We start from the raw sequence: 12,318 nt of genomic DNA, 5'->3' as shown, positions 1-12,318 counted from the left end.
TAATGCATGGACCTTATATTGTATTTAATATTTATCAACGGCTAAATATAGAATATACATTTTAAAACTATACTCAACTTTCTAGCTTTAATTAAGTATAATAATTATAAGAGTATTCATAAAAATACCTATAATACCAATTTACTATGACAATGTTTTGTCTCAGTCTATCAAATAACAAAACTGGCTTGTGAGAAAGACACAAAATAGTTGCAATAATAATAACCCTGGACAATTCACACAGCGCCATCTAGTCCCATTTTAAGCAGAGCTTGTGTTACGGAAATAGATGGTATACTTGAATACGTTTTTGTAGGTTGACTTTCACGCGGTTCCCTCTGGTAACCATCGTGATAAATTCCTGGTGAAATTGTCACAATGGGCTAACTGACCTGACCTCATGTTCATCTTATCATCCTCCACTGGTGCCTCGCAAGCGTAAACCGTTAGCGCAGGCGGGTGCACCATTCCGTTACCATCCATAAAAAATACGTTTTTGTTTGTGAATACAATATATACACAGAAAACACCCAGACCGATACAATTTACAATTATATTAATGAATACGAATTTTTGCACTCAAACCCGCGACTATCGAAAGCGGTGGTGTGCTAAAACGCTAAACCACCGAGACCGTCCAAGTTAAAATTGGTATTTTTATGAATATTGCTGTAAGTTTGCAGATGAGTGTTAATTTGTTTAAGTACAACGTAACATTATTATGCCACAGGAAAGATAGTTAATTGATGTAATGTTTATATAAATTTAGATTAAAATTTGTATATTTTTTATATAAATATATATTTCAATTCAAGAGGCTTAAAAGTAAATATGAATTGTAGTTCAATATATTTTTATTCAAACTTGTTAATGTTAAAAATGATAGTGAACTATTAAATGGTGCAGGTACTTTTGTAATTGTATGTTATGAATATAATCTTGTACTATTTTTTTATTAAATACACTGTTTTGTGTACAAATGTTTTATTTTATTTTATCACTTCCACTATACAAGTACTGACTATTTCGACAACACATTGGTCGAGATACTTCCATTATATCAAGCGTGTTTTAAAAGATATTTGACAATGATAATTATAGATTTTAAAAGAATAATACCTTAATCCTCATGAATGGCAGAGTCCATAGTGCTGGTCTATAGCGATGAATTGAACCTCTCGGTTATATTTATACAGATCTATATCCCTTCCCCAAAGAAGGGAATCATTAGTAATGTGGACTGATGTCAGTTTTGACCTCCATGGTTCCCTCTGGAAAACACCGTGATAAATTAAACTGATGTGAGTTTAACTGACCTGACCTCAAGGTTATCCTATCATCCTCCAATAGCGCCCCGCCAGACTAAACAGTTAGCGCAGGCGGGTGAACCATACCATCTACTAAAAAAATATGATAATAAACCCGAACACTTCACACAGAGCCATCTAGCTCCAAGCTAATTTGCACTTGCCCATTGCAATTTGCCAATAGCACAAATTTAAGCTAATTTTGCTTAAATTTGTTCTATGGGTACTAGACAACTGATATGAATCGTTAATATTGTTTGATAATATACATAAGAAACACCCAGACCAATTTATTTTAAATAATGAGGAATCGAACCAGCGACTATCGGAAGTAAGGCGGTATGCTAAACCGCTAGATTATCAAAGCCAAGAAATAAAAATCTATATAATTAACTTAGTTAAAGCACAGATAAGGTAATATTACGTAGTTAAAGTAACTAAGATGAGTAAGATATATTTGGCAAGACAGGTTATAAAATAAAACATAAGAAATTGTTTTAAATTATTGTATTAATAAATAATGGTAGTTCTATTTACATGACACATTCGATTACTCTTTTGTTTTGGCAGAAGACAATGAAAATATTGTTATACAATAGGTTCGCCGTAACTTGAACGCGACGAACATGGCGTCCGCCTTATATATGTAAAAAAAACACTCACATTGGTAATACTACCCACTTTCGATACAAACGAGCAACGTAACTAACGTATTTCAAATATTTTTGGTTATAACATAGGTATTGACAATACTGGTCGTTTTTGGTTTGAAAGCTATTCTACTGCATCAATCTCCAAATGATGAAGACAGTCAAACATACAAGCAGTCAAGCACTCGTGAGTTAATGGTTATATCACAGGTTTCTAGTGTGACCCTAAATGATACAATTCCCTTAAAAAGACCGATGCTCATCCACAAATGTTTACTTTACAAAATTTATTGGTGTTAAAAATTCCCTCTTTTAAAAGTGTATATAACAAAAATGATTTCAATATATTGATGCTGAATGCCTATCGGTCAATATTACAATAGGTATGATTTTATATATTCACAATATGATTTTTAAAACATTACGACTGCCTTTGATATGTCTAGTCACACAATGCATCGATGAGGAATTAACAATTTTGTTGGCAGCTAGTTTACTGGCAAGAAATTTAAGGGCATTTTACCAATGTACATAAATAATATCCGAATTACAATTTAGGCAAATTTCGTTACATACCAAATATGAAGCAATTGCATAAGATCGACGACGTATCGCACCATTCGTTAATTATAGTTTCACTCCTACGTTACAATGTACATAGACCCCGATGTCTATTATTGCTTAGTTTTTATAAGTTTTGCTCACAAAACTTGCATTTACTTATAAATAATTTCACGTCCGTCCCAATAAATTTACCATTCAATAAATAGGTACACGTAAAAAATATAAACTATATCAATAGTTTAATCTTTAAAACAAACTTTTCCTTAACCTAATTATATATTAATAACTATTCATCAGTATGTTTTCATTCATTTTCAATAATATGCCTACTTTATAATCTTTCCAAGCGCCTGAAAAAATTACTTTTTTTCCTCGCACGTATAATATTCTTATAAATGTACTTTCATCGTCTTTTTATTGTTATGCATCTAGTATACAAAATAATAAACACCGCAAAATTAGACAAGACTTGTTGACTTTAAAAAGTAAGGTCACATATTAATTGAAAATGGGCAAACAAGATTCAAATCATAATATCAACGCAGATTCCGTTATGGCCAAACATACAGGCACTCGAGTTGAAAGTAAAGAAGGCTAACTTGAAACATGCATAAAACAACTGCAATAATTTAATGTCGAGTCATAAAGCAAATATATTAAATATTAAAGTCTACAGTAACACTAAATTATTACAAAGAAAATGATTCGATAATGGTTCACGTAATACAATATAAATAAGTTAAATATTCTAGAAAGTTAAAAATACACACATCTTAACCTAATAGAAAAGCACTCATATGTTTGTGGCAAATACATGTCGCGTTACCGCCATGATTTATGTCAACTAACGCAAATAATACGCCAAAACAAATATCGAAACACGGAGGAATGATAGTTAATAATACAATAAAATAAACAACTAATACACAGACAAAGGTACAAAAATATCAAGAAACACATTTGCCGAATACGTCCGTCGACCCACGATTCATCTACGAACAAGCTTTTGATGTGATGTTTTGTACTTTTGTTCTGAATACGGTTACATATTATGTAGGGTTAGTAGTTTATGAGATCAATGCATCGCACAAAAACTTTATTATGCGCTTAATTAGAGAACTTCGACAAAATATGCAGATAAAACATACTAAAGTCAGTATTTTATACAGTACACAGAATATAAAATTAATTAAACTAAATTCCCAAAAGGTCATCAAGTCAACACCGGTAGTAACTAAAATTACGACAAGAATATACAAAAAATTCTACACAATTACGGTCACTTCGACAATACACAATCGATACTAACGCAATAACGTAAGACTAGCTGAAATGCGATAAACACTATAAAACTTAAAGTTACATCTTTGATTAAAAACTCACTCGGTATACTTTAAAAATACTACGTTAAAACGGTATTCAATTCCAATGTAAATGCATAAAGGAATCTCACGGGAAATTTATAGCACATTGGACAGTTCCGTTCCGACGATTATTCGAATCTTAATTTTACGAATTCAGGAACTACAGAACATTTGGAAAGCACATGGCTCTAATCAACGATTAGAAATTCTACATATTGAAAGGCAACATAGACCTTACAAACTACGGAAGGGACTTCGACTCCATTGTGTCGAAGTCGGTATCAGGCGTGCGACGCGTTGTCACCTAGAGCTAGTGTCAAGCAGAGGCGCCGGGATGACGTCATGCGGACGACGCCGAGGCGGATGGCTGACGTCAGGTGGCCGACTCCTGGTACGGACCCGTAACGGTGCACGGATGCATTGGGAATAATGTCGTCCATGACATCGTCGTCTGCGTCTCTGTTCTCAGCATTAGTTGGCCTTTTTTCTTCGCAGCATTAGTAGCTTCTACTAAAGCCGCTAAGGAGGTATAACCTCCAGGTATCGTATCTTCATTATTCTTCCATTTTTCCGATATCGGCGTTTGTCTCTGCTCCGGACCTGGTGTAGTAGCTGGCGAAGCAGAGTTTGAATTTTGTCCGGCCGCATTCGGTGTAGTCGGGGTTAAACCTAATTTCTTTAATCGCATCTTCTCTTCCCACTCCTCGAGACCATGTTTAGGACGATTTAAATTTCTATGCTGATAAAAAACCAAAGAAATCCTTGTTGGATTTATTCTGTTCGGATTTTTTACAGCTGTTGTAGAATGCATTTCATGTTTTGCACATTCGAACAATACGCTTCCATGCCCTAATGCTATGGCTACTCCTCCCATTTGGCTGTCTTTGAAACACTCTAAGTTGTCAGTAAAATCCGTTACTTCACCGATTGGTTCTGCTTTTGGTGGTTCAGGTGGATAAGGAATGGAGAATGGCGGTGGATATAAGCACCAGTTAGGCGACGATTGACACCAGTTCGGGTTTGGGTTCTGGTAAAAATTCGGCGTGAAATTGGGATTATACTGGTATCCATATGAATTATAGCAGTGCGAATTTCTCAAAAGTTCTTCTCTTTTATATTTTTCGGCATTATAATAAGCTAAACTGTTATAGTCGTTATACGTGTTCTCATAAGGATTAAAGTGCCCGTAAGGATTTGCTGGGAACGGGTACGCGTTGGGCACCTGGGGATAGTTACCATAACCCTGAATTGGAGTCTGATTAGGGTAAGTATTTTGATTAACAGAATGGAAATTATTTCCAGAAAATTCATTTGAAGGTTTATTCACCACTGCCATATTTTGATTAATTTCATCATGGCTTATGGTAAAGTTTGTTTGCGAGGTTGATGTTTGAGGTACAGTATTGTTGGGTGTGCTATTATTATACGGATTTCTATGCTCATATCCTTGGTTTAAGTGAGGTCTATCTGATGGTGGATAAGGCTTTAAAAACGTCGAATTCTCAATACCGTCAGGTGGGTGTTGTGATCTAGAAGGAGGTCTGGCTTTAGGAACTCTAAATAGTGAATTTTCATTTTCAGGGGTCAGTTGATCCTTTGGTTTCGCATCCCAACTCTTAGAGTCAGGAGATTTCCATACACTTTTACGAATATCTGGAGAACTATTTAATAGGTCATTACTTGGAGATTTTAATTCTGAGCCTTGTGATGGCGCAGGGGACTCAGGGGTGTTTTGTATGTTTTGTGATATTTCTGTGAGCCTCGGCGAATTGGGCATATCGAATTCGGGTATTTTGTTAGACATATCGCCCGTAAGAATATTCTGCTTTTCAGGTTCGACAACATTTTTCTGTGATAATTGGTCCGAATTAGTTTCGCTTCTATTTGAATCAGGGCTATAATTTGGTGGAACATTTAGATGCGCCGTGGTAGAGTCAGGATCTTCTTTCACAACATTGTTAAACATTTCAGTATTAGGGAAATCTGGCCACTGATTATGTGGGACGTTCATTTGTCCCGTGATATTGTTGAACGGATGGTTCCTTTTTTGTAAGCCGGCTGCAAAACTCGGCAGCTGATTTGGATTATTATTTTGACAACCTTCGACCATCGGCTGCACAGGATTTTGATTGTACATAGAATTCTGATGATGAATATTGTAACTTTGGTCATATGGATTATACGGGGAGTCTAAAACCGTACTAGATATCTGATTGCTTTGCAATTGTGCATCGGTGAAATTGTCGATCATGGTTGCCATATCTAGTAAGGCTGGGTTTCCTAAGTTTGGGTTCATAATACTGGAGTTCTGATTGTGCATATTTGATGGATTGACAAAAGCAGAGTTATATTGTGAGTTATTTGTAAACGCTGAAGGATTTGACTGGTTCAATGCTGGTGTGTGTGCCCTAGGGGAGGCGCTGCTTTGGCTTCGTGGGCTGGCGTTGTTGCGTGCGTCAGCTGGCTGTGGAGTTCTGGGGGCCGTGGTGGAGCACTGTTGGGATTTCTTTTGATTATTGTTAGGATTCTGTTGTGTGCCGTTGGTCGAATTGTTGCTGTCAGTGTTTTCCTCGTCTTTTCGCTTCTTGCCGTGACGTCTGCATGGTTGTAACGGCACAGATCGAACTCGGACTTCCATAGGATATCTGCAACGATTAAAACCTTTTGTAAGAATGATTCGTCACATTGTCCTTAAATTAAAGACTTAACTTCAAAATTATGAATAGCTAAAGCCAGATAGATAGGCTGGTGCTAGAGGTACAACCTCAGCACTAGCTTTAAAGATTTCGACAGACAGACATGCTTTGTAATATGCACACACAGTATGTACGTGTAAACTCGTTTGTATCTATAAAAAATGCGTGTTTGCCTCTATTGTAGTATAAAAAAAGAGATTATCGGTTGCAATATGAATAGTATGAGTGGAGTCGTACAATACCACTCACTTGTTGAGGACGTCGAGCGCGCCGCTGGCGACCTTCTCGTCCTGGCCCTGCTTGGAGCCGAACTCGTCGGTGGCGTCGAGCACGTACAGCGGCAGCACGTGCAGCTGCTCGTCGGGCGCGCGCTGCAGCCCGCGGTGACGGCCCAGCGTCACCACCGCCGTGCACCCGTTGTGCATATTATGCAAGTCGCGGTGCGCGTGTGCGCAGAAGTCTATACACGCCGTCACGCCTGCGATCAAACAATACAAGTAGAGTTGCGGATCCACCGCTTTACTACTATGGTACTATTACGGTGATTTAGCGGTTTAGAACACCGCCTTGTTCCCGACGGGCGCGGGTTCGATTCCTCGCAAGGCATAAATATTTGTATTCATGAGTGTAATTGTTTGTATCGGTGTACTTACATCGATATCTGATTACAATTCACACAGCACAAAAAATCGCATCACCGTCTGCATAAACTTCTTCCAGATTTTGAACAGCTCAGCACATGTCCGTGCTCAAAAATAGACCACATTCACCTCGTGAAACGGTTACAGACAGACAGTAGAATTGTCGTCTGTCTTCTATCTAATAAACGACTGAACGGATTCAAATAAAATTTGGAGTAAAAATAGACACAAGAACAGACACAGCCAATATCAAAGAAAGGCAGACAAGTTGCGGATAATGGCTAGTGAAAATAAAAATTTAACACTATATTCTAAATAGTTTACTCAGAAACAATAGTCACAATACATAGTATGCGGGCTTTATCTTTTAAGTTTATATAAATTGTATTACGGTTCAGTTTGTCAACACTGTATTCGTTGCGACTTCACTATGTTACATTATATTTCTCAGGCCGAATGAAACCTTGCAACACGGAAGATTCTGGAAGAATTTCCTGCCTTCTGTCAATGTTTTAAGTATACTACATTTTAAAGATGAATTATTGTTATTTTTAATCGATGAAAGTTTTCACGATTTTTTATATGAAGAAATATAATTTCTTGCAAGTAGTCAAAATTCAACAGAAATTATACATATATAACAAAAATCCACAAAGAGCTAATCAGAGGTATATGGTCGTTCCATTCACTTATCTACGTTGAAGAGAATGTAACATTTCACTGAAAATATTTGAATGCGATATGGTAGATGGAAACATTCATTTACAAAAAAAAAAATTGTCTCTATTGTTTAGTAATTAGTAGTTTGGGACTAGGTGGCGTTGTGTGATTTAACCTGGGCTACTATTACAATCTACTAGCAGAACAACCAACATACCAGAAAACGGTCGCCCTGGCTTAAATCCCAGTCTGCAATCGGAGGCCTCCTTCTCAAACTGACATTGGTTCTCAAATGACTTGGGCGCTAGATTCATGTACAGCGGGCTGAGCAGTGTTGCCAGCACATGCATGCGCTCCTCGATTTCGCTCTCCTCACTTTTGACCGAAAGTCGAAACTTGCGGACGGTTTTCGAACGGGCGTACTTGCATCCATTGTAATACATGGACCAGGAGCAGCCGAAACTGTAGGACGCGCCGCATGTCTCGGGGTCCAACCCTGCAAGGCACCATAAGAACATGACATGTAAATCTTCGATGGGTAAACTATTATTATGTAAGTGAACCAAATATTATATAAGTGAACCAAGTATTATATAAGTGAACCAAGAAACAAAATATATTTTGCATCTTCTATACTAAATCGATCTCGTGATTGCATAGTTTACATGAAGGATTTAGTATTTTTTTTTATTTTTCCCTTTTTTTACGAAAGTTTTTCAGAAAAAAATATTTATAAATTAAAATGCCGTATGGTATTCTCTACCAGCTAACCTTTAGGTAATAATAGTACATATAGAGTGAGCGTATTAGGTAAATTATGGCATAAACTGACAAAATTTATATTATTTCAAAGTAAATTGTCATAAAAATAAAAATCAAATATAATGCTTACCCTGACAAGCACAAGTACGGTTTTCATTTGTAGCGCATCTTCTAGTAGTTGGCAAACCGTATCTGTTTAGTTTGTGTGATAATAAGGTGTAGTCCAAATCTGCTTCCGATTGAGGGATACCCTCCCAGGCGACGAGGCAAACTACAATCCAGGATGTTGCGCATTTGTGCCCGTTTCTATACTTCACAACAACTAGTACCTTCTCTGTGTAATTAGACCGCCTTATCACCTGTAATTTTATATATATCTTATTTAATGAAATGCATATTTTGTTAAAAAATCAAACTATAATAAAAATATGGTACTGACACTGGTGAAAACTCTAAAAATCTTAATCCATAAGATTTAATATTTATGTATTTTGAATAATGTAATATTTTATTGTTTTAATATATGTATTTTATGTTACCAATTATTAACTTTATCATAAAAATATGGTTCTATTCAGAATTACCTGCTTTAAATAGCGGGTTAGAAAAACTTATAAGAATAATTTGTGAACATACTTTGAGAATTTACGTGTTTAATCGTAATATACAAATATTATATTAAACTTCCAATTATATTTTCAAACAATCTTATTTACTTTATTATTGCAAAAGCAATATTATCATATCTGTATTTTTAATTAATAGTAAATATATAAAAGTTTTGAGATCCATACACTCACCCACTTTGCCATAGGGCAACCCTGAGGAGACTTCCCTTCTTTGCCAGTGTAGCAGACCTTTTCTATCCTTAACTCTTTACCAGATAGCCCTGTTCGGGTTTCTAGATCTTTCCTTAGTTCTACTAGAGATGTTGCGGCTCCTGTAATGTAAAATATTTTATGTAATCATGTTTGAGATTTATATTATTTACACCTAGCCTTATTTTCTTATTACTTACCTAAATGAGTATAATAACTTCCAGGTTCTGGAGGATTCTTGTCCGCCGGAAAACAATTACAATCAGGCACTTCGGTTCTAGAATTAATTCTTAACTTCTCCAAATTCTCCAGATACTCTTTTGAATAATTAAACTGGTTCTCTTTGGAATTCTTTACTATTGGGTCTGGAATTGGAGTGCTTGGTTTCGATGGATTTTTCGAGTCCTTATCAGTTTGTTCGGGTTCATCTTCTATAATTTCATCTTTGGTTTGAAACCCTGGACATGCGCCATCTCTCAAATGTTCTGGTGGAGGCTTCTTTGTAGAGCCTTGACGGCAACAAGAGTATCCCACTTCATTTCTAAAAATAACTGGGCCACCGTCACCCCGAAATAAGTAAGGTTCATTTCTTGGCGGCAGATTGTAACAGATATTTTTGTATATTTTGTGTCCAGGTGGAGAATGCTCTGATTTTATTTGTTCTATGTAGTATGGCGGTTTTGGATCTACCGAAGTATTTCTATCTGAATTTACTCTGATCTCTGACGCCTTGATTGCTTTTAAATCATTATAACTCCTATTGTATTTTTGAAAGCCCATATTTTCTTGCAGCCTGGGAGTATGAGGATATGTTTCTGATGGATCCGGGGCTCGCTCGTAACCTCCAAAGTTGTTTTGAAAATTCTGGAAGCTCTGTGATTTCGACCCAAAGTTTTCTTGTTTAATTGTTGAAATTGGTGGTAATTGTTGAGATCTAGCAGCCATACCATTTGGATATTCTTTATAAGAATTAACTAAAGCCTGATCATTTTGTTTTGGATACAAGTTGTTATGATTTATTGAGTTGTTGTCATTTTCCATTAACCTTTCGTCTTTATGATATTGGTAGTTATCTGGTGCTTCTAATTTTGGTATTAAAGGAGCCGATGGATGTCTGAATTTAGGATCATAGGTTTCTCTATTATCATAAGGTTTTCTTTGTGGATTTGTGTCTCTAGTTGGATTATTTATTTGTTGATTCATTTCCGATACAGGTCCAATGAGCATCTTTGACTGAAAATCTTTACTATCTTGTTGATTGTAATTACTATCATTACCGCATATTTCTGCAAATTTTTGGCCTTCATATGGTGTATTTGAGTACGTGCTAAATTGACTTCTCATATCCGAATAAGGCGGTAATTTTTGATGAGTTTTAGATACATTTTTTGTTGTAACTTGTTTATCATAACCTTTCGAGACATCTGTCCCCCCCTCCCATACGTGGTGGCCACCACCTCCGAATTCGTTCACGCCGTAAGCATGAGCGTTTTGTGAATAATTACCAGCGACAGGATATACCTGTTCGCCTAAGCGGTAATTATCTCGGAGATGGTGGCTATACGATAAAAAATGACCGGTATTATTCCTGTCATCGTTGACGGAGAGTACCCCGCCTTTCCTATCATCTATTACACGAGGCGGTCCTTCCCCAGGATCCCCTTTATCAGGTGGCGAATTAGTGCCATCCCGAGTATGATTCTGTTTATTTAATATCATCGTTTTCAGTCTCGAGTTCAAATTAACCCTGTCTGATTGTGAGAACATCTGTTGATCCGATTCTTCTTGCCTTTGTTGTTGCATTTGTTGATTTTGCATCTGCTGGTTTTGTAATTGATTTTGAATTTGCTGTTGTTGGTTTTGCATTTGTTGTTGTTGGTTTTGTAATTGTTGCTGATTCTGTAGTTGTTGATTTTGAATTTGCTGCTGATTCTGAATTTGTTGTTGCTGATTCTGCATTTGTTGTTGGTTCTGTAATTGTTGATTTTGTATTTGCTGCTGGTTTTGCATTTGTTGATTCTGAATTCTTTGGTTATGCTGCCACTGACGCTGTTGCCATTCGTTTTGATTTTGCGTCTGAGCATTTTCTCTGTATTGCCCGCTATTGTAGCCGCCCGGGTACCCGCTACAATCGAGTGAAGCTCGCGGACCGTTGCTCCCCTGCAGGTACCCAGGCTCGGCGTTTCCCGAATGCTGTCCATTAGGTGTATTTTGTTCCTGTCTCTCCCCTTCATTACTTGTATCGCCTGTGCCATTCTCCTGGTTCGTATATTCTTCTGTGTGTTCTGTATTATATTCAGTGCGTTCGTAGTTTTGTTGACTAACTGTATATACGGGTGCTGATGTAGTTGGCACTGAGTTTTGGAAAGAAGCTGCAGATGCTGGTCTGGAATCATTTCCAGTTGTCCCACCCGGTGTGGGAGCTTGCTGTGCGTACTGCTGCTGATATTCGGTTGTGTAATGCGGTGCTCTAGGCGATGGAACTGGCGTGTACACCCCACGATTGGTCGAGGGTGGTCTTTGAGTAGGAACTGACTGGACTCCCGTTTGGTAGTACGTGTTGTTCGTAACATCGAAGGTAGTGGCGACGTTTTGGACGGCGTAGGTTGTGTTAGCTTGGTAGTGAGGTGACGTGGCGTATGCTGTATGATTGCCTTGATAGTCTAACGTCGTTTGGCTGGTTTGTGTTGGAAGCTGCTGGATGAACTGATTCTGCCAACCTGTTAATAGAAAATACTGTTGTAACTTTGTAGTTAATTAATACAAGGAATTTGACGATATAATTTAATTAAATATTAATTATGTAGCTTAGCTAATATAGCGTTAACAATTATTGAACGTTAACATGGTATTATA

General features: G+C 37.0%; 1 protein-coding gene across 1 annotated transcript in view; it reads right to left on the bottom strand.

Moving 5' to 3' along the window:
- Window positions 1-1,807: 1,807 nt before the first annotated feature.
- LOC131847095 (methylcytosine dioxygenase TET) overlaps window positions 1,808-12,318 on the bottom strand; it is a 49,322-nt gene continuing 38,811 nt past the window's right edge. Inside the window, exons 5-10 of the mRNA XM_059196555.1 lie at window positions 9,663-12,182; window positions 9,445-9,584; window positions 8,775-9,003; window positions 8,100-8,378; window positions 6,831-7,059; window positions 1,808-6,530 (exon numbers count right to left, since the gene is read on the bottom strand). Coding sequence (XP_059052538.1) covers window positions 4,259-6,530; window positions 6,831-7,059; window positions 8,100-8,378; window positions 8,775-9,003; window positions 9,445-9,584; window positions 9,663-12,182 — 5,669 coding nt within the window. The 3' untranslated portion in view covers window positions 1,808-4,258. The remainder of the gene's footprint in view (window positions 6,531-6,830; window positions 7,060-8,099; window positions 8,379-8,774; window positions 9,004-9,444; window positions 9,585-9,662; window positions 12,183-12,318) is intronic.

The sequence above is a fragment of the Achroia grisella genome, unplaced genomic scaffold (assembly GCF_030625045.1).
Source record: "Achroia grisella isolate CSIRO2021 unplaced genomic scaffold, CSIRO_AGI_Agris_v1 utg515, whole genome shotgun sequence".
NCBI classification, from domain to species: Eukaryota; Metazoa; Arthropoda; class Insecta; order Lepidoptera; family Pyralidae; genus Achroia; species Achroia grisella.
Note: the sequence above shows the minus strand (reverse complement) of the source record. Positions and strands in the feature narration are given on the sequence as shown.